Genomic DNA, 21,937 nt, shown 5'->3' with positions numbered 1-21,937 from the left:
GTGTTTGGCTTTGATATTGGCATTACAACATTTTGAAGTTTACTTTAGTTCAGCTCCTTCCTCAATTGTTGTGTTTAGTGATTATAACCCCCTTACTTTTATCGGCAAGATTAAAAATAAAAATCAAAGACTACTAAGTTTGAGTCTGTTATTACAGGAATATAATCTTGAAACCTGGCACATCAAGGGAAAATATAATTTAATATTGAATGCACTTTCCTGTGTACAGCAATATATTATTTCATGTACACTGTGTTTAACTTATATAAGGTCTTTTTAACCTCATTATAATTAGTATGTGGTAAAAAGAAAGCTGTATCATATCAATCTTTCTTTTTCTGTTTGGGGGAAGTGTTATGTATATTTGATTTAATTCAATTTATATCTGATTCAATTATTTGTAAGTTTTAAAATCTTTATTTTTAAATTTCATTATATGTCAAAATAATGTAGTTCTTTTTAGTATGAACTCATACTTTTTCCAGAAAATAGTTCGACCTTGATTGTTCATTTTTGTAAACACATAAGGCTGACCTGATTCCCGACCTTAATTCAAAATAAGTAACAATATTTTTTAAAATTATTTTTATTGTGGGACTAGTAAGGTTGAGATCGAGGTTGAATTGGATACGTGCATCTCGACTTGTAAATAGGCTTTATTGAAGGAAACAGCTTTTTTCTCGGAGTAAAATGATTGGTTTTCGTCAACGTCATACCGGGGCTACGTGATTTTATTATATATGTAAACATGATCACTTGATCCTCTATTTGGCATTTAGGCATTTTGAAAATTGCGCATTACTTAGTTTCAATAGTGATGCTGAGAGAGAGAGAGAGAGAGAGAGAGAGAGAGAGAGAGAGAGAGAGAGAGAGAGATCAGTCGGTCTTCTAAACACTGGGACGTAAATTGTCTTTTTTCTTGTGTCATTTTGGAAACTGCATTTTAATGTTTATTCGAATTATTTGGATTCTAAAAGATAATTTCGTTTCTCTGGAAATATTTTGAGTGCTCATGCATAATTCTTGAACTAAGAAATTTCATTAATTCAAATACCGGGTTATTTCTTGTGTCTCTTCAAGGAACTGTAGACTTCAACACAGTACAGGATAGAGCATACGTCATCGCCATCCATCTTCGATTCTTCCTCGGGACTCGAACTTGATCATAGACTGACTTGTAATTGATTGGAATATAGGACTGGTTCAAGGCTGGGAGACATGATATGTAAGGTTGGTCTCAAACGCCCGTTATGATACTACTAGGTCAGGTAAACCTTTTAATTGTTGTTTATCTCTGGTGACATTTTGCTTAGCAAGATTACTTATTGGTGTCAAGCGAAGGAAGTAGTGACCTAAGTTATATGCTTTAGTGATCACTTTGTTGAATATCTTATTAAATCATGAGGCATGAAATAGAAATTTCTGAATACAGCTCAGATTTACATAACGTGTACACGTAAATATGCATGTCTGCACAGAGCACCATGTGCTTTGTATAAAATGTAAACACGTAATAATTTAAGTTTGCACCGGTTGCGACTGACATCTTAATCAACTTAAACTGCTGTAACGAAAAGTTCGCTTGCACTTGTGTGCCAGTATTCTACATCGTTCTTCTCGGTATGGATATCGGCTACATTTACATAATATAAGCAAGCCTTGACACGGAGGCAAACTTCCAGAAATATATGAGAATACAATAAAATCCCCTGTATAACCCCCACCCACCCCGGGAAAAGTTCAAACTTGTTTTCTTTGTGATATATACGACTTCTATGAAGTAATAGGAAAAACAATCTCTCTTCCTCTTCTCTCTTCTTTTTATATATCTCCAAATGTATTCGATTCCCTTCCTCTTTCATTGTTTTCATTTCCTAAATTTGATGGGAGCTGGGATAACCTCAAACATAGATTTGCCTCGTTGTTCAAACAGTCTTGTTTTCCTAAAATATGTTCTAAAATTATTGATTGTAGAATAAGTGATCCCCAGAATGTGTTCTTGCATTCCATCTTGCCACTGCCATTTTCAATTTTTTTTATATATACAAGAATCAACATGTACAAACACAGTATTTTTGCACACCATTGAAAATCATTTGGGCACAAAGCGGTTCTCGCTAGAAAGATGGGGGTTCGTCTCGTAACGAATAATTCTATACCGACAATGCGTGGGATTCAACATTAGCTCTTAATAATTAATGAACTTGCACATCCTTCTGAAATTATTACAAAAGATTTTATTTATTGTGGAGTGGGGTGTTTATTTTAATGGTACTTGTCTTGTTATGCACAATATCTTGCCAGTATGTTTGAAGGATTATCTGCTGATTATTTGGCATCTTTGGGGTCGACATTTTGGCTACTGACGAGTCTGTATAATTCCAAAAGGACGAGATTATCCCCACCAATCCAACCCGAAATGTACGTGTGTGTGGTCGGCGTGTGCGGGTGTTAGCAATAAGGTATATATGAATCTTCCTATATATGTATATGCCTCTTAAATACTATACATGTACATATTTATCTGCTCAAAAGATGGACGATGTAAGTTCTAAATGCATTTATTAAGGCAAACTTATATTTTAAAAAATTACATGTATACTTATCTCGAGGTTGGCGTGCATGATTATTAGAAAGAAATGATTTAAACTTGCTTTAAAAGAAATTTATGGTCACACGGGTAAACTCAACCGACTCGCGAATTATGAAGTCTGTATTTACCTTTTTTAATTTCGTGTTGGAGAAATCAGAAAATGTGCACACGCAAAATAATAACAAAATCAATCATAGTACTTTATAACATTTTAATAATTGTCGGGTCACCGAAATTTACTTTTTACAAGCCTCTGTCTTAGAACACGGACAAATTTGCTTTCTCGTGCCTCAAGATTTACAGCCATTACAGTAGTCAACAAAAAGACCTAAAAACTGTCAAGTTTAGAAATTGGCCCGCGGATAAGCCGACCTCTCTTCTTCCAGACCATGATTTGTTTCATAAATTGTTCGGCTTATACGCGACTTTATACGGTATATATATCATCGTCTAAATTATATACATTATCATCTAAATTATATACATTATAATCTAAATTCGTCCATAACTATAACAGTACTTGGCGGATATTTTGTGGATAATTATGTCTATACGTGAACACTTATGTCCGTCCATCTGTTAATCATTTTGTGTTCCATTTACCGTACATCGTTCTCCACCACTCTCGCTTATGATCTTATGTTTCATAGTGCAGGGTTTGGGTCCAGGGTGTAGCTTTATTCGGTTAAGATAGGAACGTTGTGTAAACCTGAACTCCGTCTACACCAATTGAAACAAGGTTATGATTTATCTTACATATCACAAGGTCTTTGATAAAAAGGCAGACTTTTTCTCTCCTTATGCAACCTTCTTTAATGCAGCAAATGTTGTTGTTGAAACTAATTGCTATTAAAATGAATTTTATAACACTTTGCACAACTATTTAACTATATATTTTGTTTGTCTGAAAAGAGCCGCTGCCTTCTAAAGCTAAAACGTCGTTCAGTGTCCCGTGTAAACAGTGTTATTCCATTGAAAACAATATTTTGAAGAAATCAAACTATCTGTATCACATAAACTATGTTGTTTAATATTTAAATTTCTGCCTTTTTTCAAGAGTTTTGCAATATTCTAAATTAATTAGCGAATCGCAGTTTGCAAGAATTAAGTTTAAACTTAAACAAAAAGATTTATACATGCTTGTTAACTGGTAATGTACAAAAACAAATGTCTTCTAATTTCTCTTTGTGTAGCTAAGCTGTAATCAACATTGTACAGTCCAAAATGTTTGTTTCTTTTCTTCGCAGTTTGTTCACAAATAATTAGATTAATGTTTTAGTACATTTGCCACTAAACGTTTAGTGCCATGCATGTAGACTATTTCTTGTGTTTGGACATCGATATTTCTCCTTAATGCCTCAAATTTCATTTTCATATGTTCATTGATTTCAGATTAACCTATCATTAAAGCCTACCCTCTTATATAATGGTTGGGAGAGGTTTTTTTTAAAAACCAACAATTAATTTTGAAATAAATTTTCATTCCGAACCCACTGCATAATGTAATAAACGGGGACCCCAAGTGGCCGAGTGGTCTAAAGCGCTCACCATTCCGGATCACTGCCATCTCTACTCTGTCTGCGTGGGTTCGAGTCCAAGGCTAGGCTAGCATGGATACGTGGGAAAGCATGCCAGTAGCTTCTCGTGGGCCAGTGACTCTTCCCTGGGTTTTCCAGGGTTCTTCCTCCGCCAGTTATACTGGCCGCCAAGTATAGCCTGTCTTGTGCTGAAAAATAGTGTTAAACCCTAGAACAACAACAACAAACATAAGTGATAAATTGAGTCTGCAAGAAAAGAAGTTTTGTTGATGTAGGTACATGTAGATTGTTTGACAGCTTATTTAGAGATCTTAAAAGTTTGAACACTAAATTAAACTAAGAGAAGTCGTGTAAAATAATTATTTAACAGTGTGTTTGAGACTAGTGATAAATTGTGTCAGCTGACCTCAGCAAAACAAACTGACATTTGCATTCGACAAGCTATGTGCACACGATAATTCTAGATATGTTATTATGAACTATTAAGGCTTTTCAAACTTCGCTAATGAACACTGTGCCACTTTCATATACCGACTGAAAAAAAATATTGCTTCTTATTTTTGGAATCCTGTGTACGCGTGCTTGTGTTTGTTTACTTATCTTTGCTATGATTTCGTTTTCTAAAATTTGAAATGTTTCTAAATACAAAAGAGTGAAGGTTGTTACAAATATTTTGCACAACAGTATCCGCGGCAACTTCGAAATTGGATTGTTAAATCAGTTAAACTTGCTTTCTTTGTGATATATACGATACCTAAAAATGTGAAATTTTATGGATGTTGCATTTTTATTTTATGAACAAATTTTTTTTACATTACTAAAGAATCAACACAGTGCAACTCGTATTACATGAATGTCTTGACAGGGAAAATTAGGGGCGTTATATTTACGCAAAATCTGATGGGTGAGATCAACAACGAATTTAGTTGTTGTTGTTGTGGGGTTTAACGCCATTTTTCAGCACAAGATAGGCTATGTATGGCGGCCAGTATTAATGGTGGAGGAAGAACCCGGGAAAACCCCGGGAAGAACCACCGACCTACGAGAAGCTACTGGCAAGCTTTCTCACATACCCACATTGGCCGAATCCTAGACTCGGACCCACGCAGACAGAGGTGAGATGGCAGTGATCCGTAACGGAGAGCGCTTTAGACCACTCGGCCAGTCGGGGCCCCAACGAATATAGTTTGAGTTTTCCTAAGTTATAGTATGTATGTATATATGTATGTATGTATGTATGTATGTATGTATGGATGTTAGTGTATGTATGTATGTATGTATGTATGTATGTATGTATGTATGCACGTTTGCATTGTTGTGTATATTTAATTTATTTTGTTTCATTGAGGGAAGAACAGAAATGGCCTATCTGATTTTTATCATTGTTTAATAGTTGTTTGCTGATATTTGACTTCAAGGTCTATCCTTGCTAGCAAAATTTAGAATGTTCTGGAAGCGAACTTTTCACTCACATCCTTGTCATTTTATTGTGACTTAGGGTTTTATATCAGGTTGTTATCATTTGAGGTTCCTTCTTTAAGACCAGTCTCTATAATTATTTACTGTTGTGTTCAGATATAACTTCGGAGGAATCATTTACTTAAAATTATACATTGAAATTGCAAAGTGCCTAAAACAATAAATATCAGCAATACCAACGCTCCTCTTCTGACAATCGTATACTCATTCTTCCAAGTATGAAAACAAAATCATATGGACATCGTTCTTTTGCATACCAGGGTCCAATAACGTGGAATGAATTGCCCACTGAACTTAGACACAAAGACACAGTGATCACATTCAAGAGGGCTCTCTAAACTCACTTATTTCGACAGCAAGAACAAACTTAAAGACCTAATACTGTTTCCTAATTGAAATATTCTCAGCATGTTTTTTTTTTTTAAATTTCTTTAATGTTTTCCTAATTCCGTGTTGTTTGTTTTTGTAATAATATTATTATGCTTCTTATCTTATATGTGTTGTCTAAAGTTGTAAAGCGCTTAAATCTTCTAAAGATTTGACGCTATACAAAGTCCTCATTAGTATGCATGTATGTATGTATGTATGTATGTATGTATGTATGTATGTATGTATGTTTGCATTGTTGTGTATATCTAATTTATTTTGTTTCATTGAGGGAAGAACAGAAATGGCCTATCTGATTTTTATCATTGTTTAAAAGTTGTTTGCTGATATTTGACTTCAAGGTCTATCCTTGCTAGCAAAATTTAGAATGTTCTGGAAGCGAACTTTACACTCATATCCTTGTCATTTTATTGTGACTTAGAGTTTTATATCAGGTTGTTAGAATTTCCTTCTTTAAGACCAGTCTCTATAATTATTTACTGTTGTGTTCAGATATAACTTGAGAGGGATCATTTACTTAAAATTATTCATTGAAATCGCAAAGTGCTCATTTACGTTTTGGACAAGATCACTATTGTTGGATTATTGTGATTTCGTTGAAAGACATTCTGGATTATATTATTGTAATGCATGAAGACTGTTGGCACATCAGCTCATTCAAGATAATTGAAACTCATCATATTAAATAGTTCATTCGAAACCCAATGCTTTTGGACTTGTGATAAAACTTTTAGGATTAGTTAGGGTTTAACTGAAAATATTGTAAGTTTCTCTTAAATATTTACTTTGTAACTTAGAGAAATAAATTTATTTGTTTATTTTACTAAACTTATTGGTTTCGCTTCTATCTGTTACTTAGTTCAAGACCATATAATCGTAAAAGTATGTATGTATGTATGTATGTATGTATGTGTGTGTGTGTGTGTGTGTGTGTGTGTGTGTGTGTGTGTGTGGATGGATGGATGTCTGGATGTCTGGATGAATGTCTGGATGTCTGGATGCATGTATGTATGTATGGATGTCTGGATGTATGTATGTATGTATGTATGTATGTATGTATGTATGTATGTTTGTGTGTGTGTATGTGTAGTATGCATGCATGTATGTATGTATGTATGTGTGTGTGTGTGTGTGTGTGTGTGTGTGTGTGCGCGCGCGTGCAGGTGTGTGTGTGTGGATGGATGGATGGATGGATGGATGAATGTCTGGATGTCTGGATGCATGTATGTATGTATGTATGTATGGATGGACGTATGGATGTCTGGATGTCTGGATGAATGTCTGGATGTATGTATGTATGTATGTATGTATGTATGCATGTATGTATGTCTTCATGTATGTATGATCAGGGTGCCCAATAAAAGTGAAATTCCTAAAATGGTTGTCCAAACAATGACATATAAAGATGGCGTTCTCCGAAATTAATCCATAGATTAAAAGACTCTGAGTTACAGATTCATTAATAAATTATGAATCCGATTTTAAATGTCACGATTTAAATACTTTACCACTAATCCATGTATTATGTCAGACTCACGATGTATTTTATTCCAGTTATCCATGCAAAGTATTTAAAAATATATGAATTACAGAAAATCTTAAAATATTGAAAAACTTCTGATCAGGGCAAAAATCTATTTAATAGTATGGATTTTGGTTCTTAGGAAGTGTACTTTTGACGTCAATTGACCTTTACGACACATATAAGCATGCGCGGTTTTATTATTATGTTTTTAGGATGGAGTTTGGGGTTGGGTCTTTAAAAAAAAGTACCAATGTTATTGCACAAAGCGTACCTCGTGTCCACAAATTTCGGGGTGCTTTGTGTTCCTTTAGAATACATTCAAGTTTGACATTGTTGATTTGTATTTAAATTCCTTAGCGATAAAGAAAAGTGAAGCAGGCAAGATATTCGATGATAAAACAATATTACTAACCCTTTTTTGCTTATCATTTGTCGACTTGTATAACATAATGTTGACTTTTGGCGTAAAGACTGTGTACTATTTGCCCCAAAAAGTTAGTTTAAATGTTTGTTTTTTCTTCTCCATATTTAAAATGTTGAAGGTGCCGGTAAACGTTATTACATGGCTTCATGAATGACTGCAGACTTAGAAAAATTAATTTCAATCAAAAGGATGAAACATTTGTGTCAGATCTCATTTTGAACCAAATATTATTATTTGCACATTCTTTCATTACGCAAGGAAGGGCAAAAGGTACCCACTTGAGTGAAGGAATGATACCAGAAAGATTGCATTATCGTGCAAACTATTTACCCTACGTTTAATGATACCATTTCTGCATTTGCAAACAGAATTGAAATTTAATCCTACCCGACAATTAATTCTAGTACTAATCAAGTAATGATTTGCTAAATTGCTGATATTATATACCTTTTGAGTCATATCGTATTCCCAATGTTAATTATCGTTAAATATATACGATTATCTTACGTTATTACAGACCCTATATCGTTAAATATATACAATTATCTTACGTTATTACAGACCCTATATAACTGAGCCCTGACCTCATCCAACCACAGTAGATCGTTGTTTACGGTACACGTTTCAACGGTGTTGCTAGTACAATGTTCACGTTCTTATTCTTCGTCGCTTTGGTAAGTTGAAATTTTATTTAAACATCATGAAAATAACTCTTAATAATTGAGAATTATCTGATATACTATTGGCAATCACCTTTAGCACTGTTTGCACATATTTGTTTCAGCTAACTTGTTATATAACATATATATTTCATTTGTTCTCTGTCTGTCTGTCTGTCTGTCTGTCTCTCTCTCTCTCTCTCTCTCTCTCTCTCTCTCTCTCTCTCTCTCTCTCTCTATATATATATATATATATATATATATATATATATATATATATATATATATATATATATATATATATATATAAACAAGTCGTCCTTTTTATTGTAATAATTTACACGTAAACTGTATTCTATGTCTGAAGTATAAAATAATTTGTTCTGACGGCGGAACAGTTAAAACCAGTTCTAGAGTTGATGATTATTACTTTATTTTTATAAAAATGGAACTAATAAACAATTTACAGAGGTTCTTATAGCATCTCAAATTACCAAAATCATTTCACATCTGTAATATATCTACTTATTTTGACCGTGTAACTGTGGCATTTGCTTCAAATATTTGTACTAGTGAAGACCACGTAAATTAAAGTGTATATAAAAATATATGGGAAACATTTTCCTTATTGTATGCAATAACCAAAGATGCCTTTTTATATTCAAATATATACTTAATATTATTGCAAACGTTTGTCACAAACGGGGATAGCGATTATCTTGTGTTTTTTAACTGATCACTGGAAAAATCGGTATTTTTTTACTATACATCCCATGTGCTACGATAATATATATTAAACATTCGATTATGGATTGAATCTGGTACGAGTTCAAATTTGTTTGTTGGAGTTTTCCGTTATTTGGAGATTGTGAGGGATTCGTTATGTCAGGCTTAAACATGTCATTTGGGTAATGCCGAGTACTTCAACGATTGATCTTTGACCTATTGAGATTTGGCTGTTCGCTGTTGAAACCTAATAAATTAGCGGTCGCAACCTGTAAATCGAAAAGGCGTGATAACTGGAAATATGTTAAATCGATGAGTTTTGAAATTCCGCATATAGACAATGCGCTTTCTTCGCTATTAAAACTAGCCTCTGCTCAGTTCGAAATGTGGAATGAATGGTCCTGTTCCGCTGCATGTAGTTAGAGGTTAAAAATTAAATGTCATCCATTGTATAATCGAGTTAAACGTTATGTTTGTTGCTGTTATTACACACTTCCCTTACATGTATAGCGTTGTATAGGATTTTACTAATGGCAATGGCATTTTGCTAACGCAGTGACAGATCAATAGGTATGTAACTAATTAAACATCCTAATCAGTTATCTGTGTAGAGTTTACAACATGTTAACATATTCTAATATTAACAACTTCGAAATAATTTCAACAGGCTGGCACTCGTGCCAGTCTTCACCCAATGTAGTTGGGATAAATTATACATCATTCTATAATGACGAATTCCAATAAATATTTCGCATAGACTATCGAATCCCACATTCTGCCTTTGTTCTTTGTTTTTTCTTTATTTGTTTTTGTGCTGGAAATTTTGGCAGAAAAAATGTCGAAACTTGTAAATTACATGTTCATGCATCTTTAAGGCAGCCGCGGTAGCTAAGTTGGTAGAGTGCCAACGCATTATATAAACAATTTTGTTATAATACGTAATATATTGACTGTATAATGAATGTATATTTTGATACATACGCTTCCAACTGACAGCCTTTCCAAAACCGTGAAAACTTCAATTTTTGAAAATAGACGGAAACTCATTTAATCTTTAGGTGCGTTCTTGTCGGAGTTCAGGAAACATTAAGAACACATACTGTATTGTCAGATTTTATGAAAACTTAGTACACACATTGTATAGACATTGTCGGATTTTTGGAAATATTTAGAACACGTACCGTACAACCATCCTCGTTTTAAAAATATTCGATCCACATGTAAGACTCCTGGTCACTATTCGATCGACACTCAATAAACGATGTTAATCTAGAAACAAATGGAGTTCTTGTTCGTTCAGTGGAGGAGTATCTTACTTTGCCTTGGGATAATGATAACTACGAAGAGAAGTAATTCATTTACAAATACTTCAGATATGAAACCCTTAGAATGTTTGTGGATTTGTTGAAACTTTAATGTTAGTAAGAAATGAAGTGACTGATGTGTTTAATTTACATTTCATTTTGTCTTTTTGTTTAAAAATAACTAAATTTTTTAATTTTTTTTTTTTATAAACTTCTAAATAGTCCTTGTAAAAGTCTGATTAATTAAACCATATTTTTCATAAAAGATCGTTTTTTGTCTGTATAGTTAACTGATTTACATTAGATTTACTTTTCAGTATTGCAAACAGTTGTCAAAAAGGGGAAGGGGTAAGAGATTTGTGATTTTACGTAGAGGGGATCTGGGGGTTTTTGTGACGAAGTGTGATGCGATGGGAAGGGAAAAATGGCAACAATTGGGTGACATCATATGTCGACGACCCGTTAAGGATCCAGGTCACTAACTTATTCGTGTAAGTGAGAAATTCTAGCATTTACTTTTTACAAAGATGCTTAGGTTAAACTTTAGATCCAGTTAACGATGTCACGAGTTTGTTGCAGAAAGCAGAGTACTAATTTACGATGCAGCGGTATGCCACCAGATTTGCGGGTTAGTTTTACAAACCAAGACAAATAGTTCTGGTCAAAAACTAATTTACAGTGAAAGATATAATTTTCTTCTCATATTTGTAGTTTCTGATCTGACAAGAATGAATTTTAAACTTTTTGATATAGGTGAGTAAATGGAACTTAGCATTGTTTTATACAACGCTCGTTTTCAACAGAATATTTCAAAATTTAAAATGACGTAGTTTAGGAAAATGCAGTAGCTTCTCTGGCAGAGAGTTGGTCTCGTAATCCAAGGCTCGTGTGTTCGATTCCCGTCCAGGGCAGCCCCGAGTCGGCTGTCTTGGTGTATCATTGGGAAAGGCACTTAGCTCCATTTCCGCGAAATGAAATGCCGGTAAAATGCACAAAAAGAAAACAGAAATCTGACATCGATCATTATATAAAGATCAGAACTATTTGCTCAATGAAAAATCAAAGCATAATTTTATATTTAGTAAAAAGAAATCGAGCCTGTTTATATTGTCTGGCTTATACTTTTGGTTATATAATAATAATAATAATAATAATAATAATAATAATGTAATTTTGTCATTAGAAGTTACTGATGGATCAGAAATGTCGATGGAAAAATAGCAACAGTCTTGACGGTATAAAGCTTTTATCCCTGATTTGCAACGAATCTCAAAGCCTACTCCCTTTATTTACAACAAGGAATTCTGCATACATATTTCACCAGTGTGGCTGTCTTTTATTTGCAATTTGCAAACTATTGCAACTGTCATTTAAAAATATTTTGATAATATATGATTATGTATATGATATAATTCATTTTTATATTGCATGCTCTGCTAGAGAGATTGTCTCTCTTGCAGCACCGCTGGTTTTTTACTTTAAAAAAATGCGGTACGAAAGGAAGGATCACTTCAACAATATATGCGGACCTTTGTTTCGATTGTTGGGAGATGTTATTATTTTTGGGTAGACGTAAACGATTTTAGTATGACGAACAAATAATCGATAATGAGCAGGTGCGGTTATTTTATATGATATACGGCGTTTATATGATATACGGCGTTTATATGATTACGGCGTTTAGGTGATATACAGCGTTTCTTCTTGAAGCGCTCGATAAATAGTTGACCTTTTCATAATTTATATGTGTAAGTCAAGACAATTGGTTCATAAAGAACAAATGTACGAGTGGGCAGCAACATTATTCTCCTTAGAGAAGATTCAAATAACTCAACAGTACAGGTGTTGCGATCAATCGACAATTTTAGATTACAGGGAGTAGATTTCTCTTTGTATTTGGAGGGTATGGTTGAGTTTAAGTATTTGATGAAGTTGAAGAAAGTCAAGTAATTGCTCGGCTTGTGGAGCAGAAAAATTTGTCCTTTATTTGAAAATTTACTTTGATAATTTCCTTGATTTTGCTAAAATTTATTCATCTGTTTGCTGCTGTAGCAAGTCCTCCACCCTATATAGAAAATGAACTGAATACATTATTTTTCAAGTTTATTTGGTGCGCAAAACCGATTGATGTTTGTAAAGCTTTCTTTAAGGAAGGGGATTTAATATGATTAACTTTCATTAATTTAAGTGTTTTATAAAACTTTCTTGGGTTAGGCGCTTGATACTGAACGAAGATGGTTTATGGCAAAAACTGGTTTTCGAACAAACCTTTGGAAAATGTAGAGGTATAATGTTATTAAAATCAGAAAAACCAATTGGGAAGGAAACTTAAAAAAATTACAAATAACTTTTGGCGGTATGTTATTTATGCTTTATCTCAAATAAAAAATGAAACATCGACTGTTAGGAATACTCGTCTCTAGATATTGTTAATTTAGTCAATATATACAAGTCTAAACCATATACAAGGTGGAGAACAAACGGTGTTGTACTTAGTAAACACCTTGTTGATGCACAAGAAACTATTAAGTTTTGATAAAATTAAATCATGAACACAAACTAATAATTTTATACAGTATTTCGCTCTTATCTCAATGATATCAGTGAAGTGGTCAATGAAAATTTTAAAAAATCTTGAAAGTTGAAATACTTTCCAGGTAATACTAGACAAAATTTCGCTCCTTAGGATAAGACCACATAATAAATTTATTTATAAAGATATAATAAGAACCAACACACAGAAGCCAAATGGTAAATATAAAACTTTGTCCAGGCAGCTAGGGTGTGCAATTGGTGTAAATGAATGGACCAAAAGATACAACACTGATAAGCTATAACTTTAGATTTCTGCATTGAAATATTGCCACAAACAAGTAGTTTTTTTTTAAGTGATAATGATAAATGCACCTTCTTGAAGGAGGGAACATAAAAAAATTGAGTACTTATTCTACGAATGTCCAGTTACCGAACATTTGTGGAAATTATTTTTGGAATGGATCCAAGCATACGACCCAAATTTTACAAGTACACGTAAAGATCTCTTTTACCAGGAAATAAAAACTTTGATGATCTTATCGACGTTCTAATTTTACTTGCAAAGCATGGAATATATATATATATATATATATATATATATATATATATATATATATATATATATATATATATATATATATATATATATATATATATATATATATCACGTTGTACATAAAAAAATTCCTAACCTCAACTATTATAAAAATTGTGTTTTATCATACACAAGGCTGGACAAATATTTCGCCAAAGTGATTAACAGAAGTGATGAGTTTGAGGAGAAGTGGACCCTTCTGTCAAATTTTGGTCTGATTTTTTCTTTTTTCTTTACGTTCACATCAAACAGACAAACAGACAACGTAAAACACATTGGGGTTTGTAAATGAGTGGTTTGTTTTGTCCAACATTTGTGACTGTATATGTCTGTGAGCGTATTTTAGTGTTGTGTCAAAGGAAAGGAACACAAGTAAGGATCAGGATGGAAACAAATTTTAAGGTAATGCTCAAAGGTTCTTTAGGAGAACTTGGAAAATCCTGACAACTTTTGTTAACAACACATTTAAATAGCTATAGAATAAACCTGAATGAAGACAGAGAGGAGCCAAATATATACTTAGCCATGTCAGCTTTTTGCTACAATGCCTGTCCTCTTGGCACTAATTTATGTTTTCTCTTCATGAAAACATCTATCTATCTATCTAAAGTTGTCAGGAAATACAAATAATATCTCAATGCAATATTTTTAAAACAAAAAATAAATAATTAATGAAAAGATTCGCTTTATATAGGAATTAACGGATATATCTTTAATTATATCCCACTAGTAAAACTAAATATGTTTACACCTAAAGGCTTTAAATAATTAAGACTTTTACATTAATTTCCACTTTGTTTCAGGTGTCCAAAGTTCTAGGTGAGTGAAGTGCGTTATTTTTATTTCTTTCTAGCTTAAACATACATTATTGCCAAAAAGTATAATATCCATAAAGAAAGGATTGAAAAGAAGTTGTACAATCTACTCTCCATTGTAAAGTTACAGATCCATATTGTCAAATTAAACTATATTATATATATAGAGAGAGCGATTTTATTAATGAGGATTCTGTACAATTACAAATTTACAAATAAGTTCGTTTTATAGTAAGGTTCAGCATTTCAATTTTTAGTGATATATTTTCTTTAGTAAGACGTAAGTCGTTTCTAAAACAAGTATTCAAATCAGCAGCGATATTAAGTAGTGAAAGTGTCCAAACAAGTAGATTTCTCGTGTCCATATACAATTTGCAAGGACATGATAATACACAAAAGGAAAAGAATTCAGTGATAACATTACTTATTTTTTAAAAAAATCATAATTGACTGTCCTAAATTTATGTTTTGATCGGGCTGATCAAAATAGAAGCTGGCCGATCACTGATTGCTAAATATCTGGGGTTTGAAATAAAACAGTGAGTTATATCTTTTCTAAAGATTTTGAAAGAGGGACAGTTTTGTGCGTTTGGGATAACTAATGTGTGTTAATCATAGCTGGATGGGAGGAAATTTCCAGGAGAGATATACGACATGGGAATTAAACAAGGTTGCATGAGTGTGTCAAGTTTTAGGTTACTATATCTTTCTCACACGGTGGAGACTTGAAATTATTTGCTGATGAATTTAAAAGAGGTACAAAGGCTTTTTTGATGTTTCGTCTCTCTGCAAGGGTATGCGGGTATGCAGTCCTGTTTCAAAAGAGAGTTTTTCTCTACTTGAAAATTTCCATACACTAGATAATGACATAGCAATGCCAACGTGTAGTTTTGCAGAATCGGCTTTGCTATATGGCAACCTAATTTCATACATGTATTCATGTATTCTAGAGTGAAACAAATAGAAGTCAACTAAATTTTGCTTTGATTAGTTTCGTATGAGGTGTACTTCTGGTTCATTCTTTTAACCGGAAAGTTCAAGATCTTTTTTTCTAGTGGGTTTGTGATAAAGCTTTCCAGTAGCTTCCCTGTGTTGATGGTTCTTACGGGGGCTTTCCTGATTCTTGCTCCACACGTTATTTTGGTCGCCATGTATATCCTATCCTTCGCTGAAAAACAGTGGTCAACCCCAAACAACAACATTTTTGACTATCAGCTATGTCATTAATATAAACAAGAAATAAGAACGGACCTAGGGCTGATCCTTGCGGCACCATTGCTGTTGTTTGTCCTAAGTCCTTTTAGTGATGCAATCCTCAGTCCAAGGTTACAAATTCCCGTCATCACACACATTTTCAATTTCATTAATAATCCCCTATGCCATGTCAACTATGTGAGATTTCGTGTCTATCCTTTCCAGAACAAAGAGTACGGCAGCTGCAATAAGAAAATGAGAGCAGATATAAAGTCAGATTAAAAGTTGCTTAGAAAGCATTTTCGTGAAAATTATGATATAAATGTTGAAGCTATTCTTTCAAAAACATAGCTGACATTGCTCCCCATTGAAACTTATCTACGGTTTTGATACTGATTGTTGTCCTCTTATCTAGTTTCCGTTGGTATATATATATATATATATATATATATATATATATATATATATATATATATATATATATATATATATATATATATATATATAATGTGTGTGTGTGTGTGTGTTTTAACGAATGACGTCTACGCTTTCGAAAACGTTTTTACTCTGTTTTTGCATGTTATAAGTATCTGCTGACTGTTGCCGGATGTTGATATTTTTTCCCATCTATCCCTTATTTTAATTTAGCGTCTTGGTCCAAGTAAGCAAAATTTAGTTTGCGGTCTAATTGTCACTGTTGGAGAGGGAATACACTGGTGAGAAAACTGATTCAATAGTTCATAGTTCTATGTTTACCTGTGTAACATTTTATGTTTTAATCTATGGACCTTTCGTTTTAATGAAAGGCTTTCATTTCATTAAATTATTCAAAAGATCACAAGTTTTGTTAACATATTGAAGAGCCGATTCAACAGTTCGTAATCTCCTTTTTTGACTATATGTGGACTGACTGAGTTCCGAACACTAATGAATCTGAATATGGTAGCTGATGTCTATTCAGTATTTGCTGAACCTGATTAAATAAGACCAGTCTGTGGATACTTTAATTGGTTCCATGAGAGTTGCTAGGGATTAGGTGAGTTGCTTCATAATGTTACGACTCGATGGCCACAAACTAAGTAACAGAAAAAAGCAAAACCAACAAGTTTGGAAAAACTTAACAAACACTTTAATTATCACAGTTATAAAAATGAAACTGTGAGAGGAATTTAATAGTATTATGAATGAATCCAAACTAATCCTCATAAAGACCTATGAAAGTACTAAATGAATGAAAAGTTCCTTATAGATTTCAAAACCGGAAATGTACAGGTCCTCCACGAACTGTGACGTTGTCAAGATGGCGTTGTCAAAAATTCCTTTGAATAATTTATAACAGTTCCCGAATAATATCATAGCCCAAATAATGAGCACTTTCTATTTCCACTGAACAGCCCAAACAAATGCTTTACCTCTCGAATAATATCTAAATATAACATAAAACATGTCTGCAGAACTACAGTAGGAACACAAGAAATGTGAATGAATCTGAAATTGGAATGGCATTGATTGCTCAGTTCTCTCTTTAAATACACAGTTTATTGCGACTATATATCGCCATGGACTCTACGTGACGGAAAACACTACTCATTTTGGGTCAAACGCCTGTTCATAAAGCCTAACCCATCCAATTGGGAAGTTATTGAATTCTTTCAGAAATGTCGAAACCTCATCAGCCAACGAGAAACAAAGCAACAGTCTTATTATTAAGATTATTATCATCAGTTATAAACACTTATCTAAGCATCTATTTATAGATCCTATGTAATACTAAATTGTCAATATTCTCGGGTCACGTATGACAAATTTAACTAAAGATATTCTGATCTAGTGGTCAGAGTGTCCGCCTCAGATGTGGAAGGTCGGGCTCGAACCTCGTCCGATTCATACCAAAGACTTCTAAAAATGATACTAGCAGCTGCCTTGCTTGGCCCTCATTATTAAGAGGTTAGTGCTAGGACTAGTCGGCCTGGTGTCAGGATAATGTGACTGGGTGGGGACATCATGCTACATGTCTCTGGTACCAGACATCACTATAAACTTTCATACTGCAGACATCGTAGCGATATTAAAAATTGTTGAAGCTACGTTAGAAACCCAAATCACACACACACACACACACACACACACACACACACACACACACGCACGCACGCACGCACACACACACACACATTCTGTACGATTTACAGCCGTGAATAAAAATTATAAAAATGAGATAAAATCATGAACTAGGAGTTACAAAAATACAGATATACATAATAATCAATAATGTCAACCAGATTACTTTGCACAAGAAGAGATTGTATTTTTCTTTTCAATGGTTTGAGAAGGTCCGCCTTTAGGTCACTCATAATGAAAGTGAATACGATTCCAGTTCACATGATTAAAATGTCTTGTACATCTACATTCTATTGAATGGGATATGTATATCTACCTTGTATTAAATGGGATATGTATATCTACATTGTATTAAGTGGGATATGTATATCTACCTTGTATTAAATGGGACGTGTATATCTACATTGTATTAAATTGGACATGCATATCTACATTGTATTAAATGGGACATGTGTATCTACATTGTATTAAATGGGACATTCATATCTACATTCACTTAAATGGGACATGCATATCTACATTGTATTAAATGGGATATGTATATCTACATTCAATTAGATGGGACATGCATATCTACATTGTATTAAATGGGATATGTATATCTACATTCAGTTAGATGGGACATGCATATCTACATTGTATTAAATGGGAAATGTATATCTACATTGTATTAAATGGGACATGTGTATCTACATTGTATTAAATGAATTATTTATACATATCTACATTTTATTAAGTTACATAATACATTATAAATACAGTAGCAAGGGACTATTATAGCTTGAGGTAATCCTTGGTTTAAATATGTTCCGATAATTCTAAAACTCAACTTTAAACTTGGTTGTAATGGAATAATAGAGTTTGATGATATTGTACTTGTTACTGTCGCTGTATTTCTTACTAAAAGTAAAATCAACCAGTTTCCAGAATAGAGCAATTTATATTTTGTTCCATCTGATTTTCAGGTCCGTCATGATCTCATGATTTCTTTTTTTTTTTTGTGGGATCTTCAGTGACAAATGTTTTAGATCCCTTCAGATTTATATTTTCCTTCAGTATTCTGGTTTGAGTTCAATGAAACTTGACAATTACTTGATATCTTTCGCAATGACTCACTGTCATTTTCAGACATTTCAAGTATATGAAATATATTGATGTAAATAAAGACCAGATTCAACATAGTTTTCTGTTTCTTTCGAGGTGATGAGGTGTACGTTGTAAAAAAAGAGACACTGCCGTCTGTCATATAGTGTTTTGCTCTGGTTTAGTAATTGACGTGTTTTGCGTTTTAATTTAAGCTTAGAAGTGTTCATTTTCGAGCAGCAATTGTAAATTTTGTTCCGTCAACTGCTTGAATATTTATTATCTTGTTCTGTGATTTTCGTAGTGAGGTGTTATTTTTGCATTTCTACAACAGTAAGGAATCACCAAGGAAATGAAGAAGTCATAGCCGTGAGACTTTTCAAATGTCATTTGTATTAGGTATTATTGGACACGTGCAAAAGTCTCCACGGTTGCCCAAACTGATTCTACGTAAGACAAATGTCTGATCCAGATTGCAACAGCACAGTTTATAACAATGCCACAACGACCTATCTCTTACAGGTGGTTATTGAATGTAAGTTTTACTGCATTTGCACCTTCACAATTTCACAAAGTCGTAAAATTTGCAGCCATAGTCATCTTGTTACAAAACATCTAATGCCTCAGATCAGATAATTATGAAGCTTGAAACATGATGGCAGAATTTGAAAACATTACTATTAAGTCCATTATATATTTCTTATTTTATGTTTTACTACGATACTGTTCCTAGTTACATCCGAAATTATTTTATTTCACCAGGTGACGAAAAGTGCACAAGAAAAGCAGATTTTGTCTTTGTTATTGACTCCTCGAGCAGCATATGGGATCCAAATTTTGACCGGCAAATCTCCTTTGTTAAGCAATTTGTTCAGAGATTTAACATTGGACCAGACGAGACAAGAGTTGCCGCCCTTACGTTTGGTGAAAATGTCCATGACGAGTTTTTTCTCAATACTTACGGCAATGCAGACGAAATTTTTACTGCCATTTCCAAAATTAAGCATGCGCACGGAAATTTCACCAGAACACACGACGCTCTGAGTGCCGTCGCAGAAAGGTTCTTCACTGTAGAAAATGGCGCCAGACCAAATGTGGCTCACATAGCCATAGTCCTTACCGATGGTAAGTCATCTTCGCGCGCTGAAACGATTGCTGAAGCGGTTAGAGTAAAAAGTCTAAATATCGTTCTTTTCGGAGTTGGAATCGGAAGTGAGATTGATGCTGATGAGCTGGGACAAATGGTGACACAACCGCCCGAAGAATACAGATTCCTCCTAAACAATTTCGAGGATTTGAAATCTGATACCTTTCAAAGAATCCTGGAGAAAAGGACATGTGAAAGTAAGTTTATTGATAATTTTATGCACATTTAAAGTTGACATACACACTCGTAAAACACTGACATTTCTTTAGAAACATGTATCTTAAAGTTACATTTCAAAACATATATTTGAACTTTTATATGGATGATTCGTGTTCGCAGCCACAACGAATCTTGCAAAACTATCCAAGACTGTACATAACATCATTATGTCTACCTAATTTCAAGTGTAAAAGGAACTTACAGCGGAAATACTTTTATTACAATCAAAATGTACCTATAAATAAACTCGAACGGTATAATTTTGTAATATTTTTACTAATTCATGAAGCAATTGTTCAAAAGAATATAGTAGTAAGCAGTCAAGTTTGGAAAATGTACAGACTATGTAGCAACCTGCAACACGCACTGAGCACAAGAAAACACGATCTTTGTCTATTATATTTAAAAACCACTTAACTTCGTAATATTTAATATCTTTCCTTTAGTCATAACGACACCGACACCAACACCAACACCACCAGAAGAGAAAACTAGTAAGTATATCATCGATATTGGCGATGTCAGCCATAAAACACAAAATAGTTGTACCTATTGTGGGCAGCAAAACGTAAAACGTTATCCTTAAAAGTCAGTGTTACCAATGATTTCATTCCATATATTTATATACACCGAGCAAAACTGACGTTTTTTATTCATCGTGCTTCATGCGATGTACAAAATTTGTGTATCAAAATGAAATATTCTGGTACTGATGGTGATCATAGCATGAAGTAAACTTAAACTTAAATTAAAATGGGATAAAGCTGGAAAATGATAGGCTTGTTTCCAAAGATATTTCAAAAGAGATATTCTATTGTTCTTCAATATCCATTTCGGTTTTGTTCAGGAATTTTTCAAACCAGCATAATCAAACTATCATTTTGTAGCAAAAGGTTTTATATACCAGTCCCCATTTTAGTGCCAACTTTCTTTCTACCTACCACAACATAGATGTTAATGGTCATGGCAGTTTCAATCTTCGTCACATGACTTCGACAATATTACACTTTTTTGACCCGTTTCCTATTTTTGTGTGTTTTTGTGCAAAACATTCTTACTTTTTCTGCTCATTTAAATGAAATTTAAGAAAATCGTTCAGTTAGATTTTAACTTTAGGCACGCAGATGCTCGCAAAAGATTAATATCTGATAACTTGTTTCATAAATTTCATTTTAAATTAATAACAACAACAACAACGAAAATAATAATACTAAGAATAATTTATTATTATTATTATTATTATTATTATTATTATTATACATTTTCTTATATTTACAAGTACCGTGCGACCGACCACAACCAGAGCCAGGTATTTCTATGCTTTTTACTGTAGTATTTTCTACACCAACTTTCTCAGTAACACAATTCATACATGTTTAAATACTTTCCAATACTAGTGAACTTTGTTGTTCTCTCATTTTAATCTTAATTGATTTTATTACTTCATGAATGTTGATTTCAATATATTTCACGGTTTCTTTATCAATGTCAAATTCATTTTTAGTTTACCTATATTTGATTGATTGAGTACAGATTATCAATGTCAAATTCATTTTTAGTGTACCTATGTTCGATTGATTGAGTACAGATTAT

The 21,937-nt window shown here is 33.2% G+C and overlaps 1 protein-coding gene across 1 annotated transcript in view; it reads left to right on the top strand.

Moving 5' to 3' along the window:
- The first annotated feature begins 8,505 nt into the window (after nt 1–8,505).
- LOC149777599 (matrilin-1-like) overlaps nt 8,506–21,937 on the top strand; it is a 47,950-nt gene continuing 34,518 nt past the window's right edge. Inside the window, exons 1-5 of the mRNA XM_089942239.1 lie at nt 8,506–8,620; nt 14,569–14,584; nt 19,741–20,322; nt 20,791–20,838; nt 21,624–21,653. Coding sequence (XP_089798365.1) covers nt 8,591–8,620; nt 14,569–14,584; nt 19,741–20,322; nt 20,791–20,838; nt 21,624–21,653 — 706 coding nt within the window. The 5' untranslated portion in view covers nt 8,506–8,590. The remainder of the gene's footprint in view (nt 8,621–14,568; nt 14,585–19,740; nt 20,323–20,790; nt 20,839–21,623; nt 21,654–21,937) is intronic.

This window comes from Sinohyriopsis cumingii, chromosome 18, assembly GCF_028554795.1.
Source record: "Sinohyriopsis cumingii isolate HCF-2022 chromosome 18, ASM2855479v2, whole genome shotgun sequence".
Classification (NCBI taxonomy): domain Eukaryota; kingdom Metazoa; phylum Mollusca; class Bivalvia; order Unionida; family Unionidae; genus Sinohyriopsis; species Sinohyriopsis cumingii.
The sequence above is the reverse complement of the archived record's forward strand: the minus strand, read 5'-3'. Positions and strand labels throughout refer to the sequence as shown.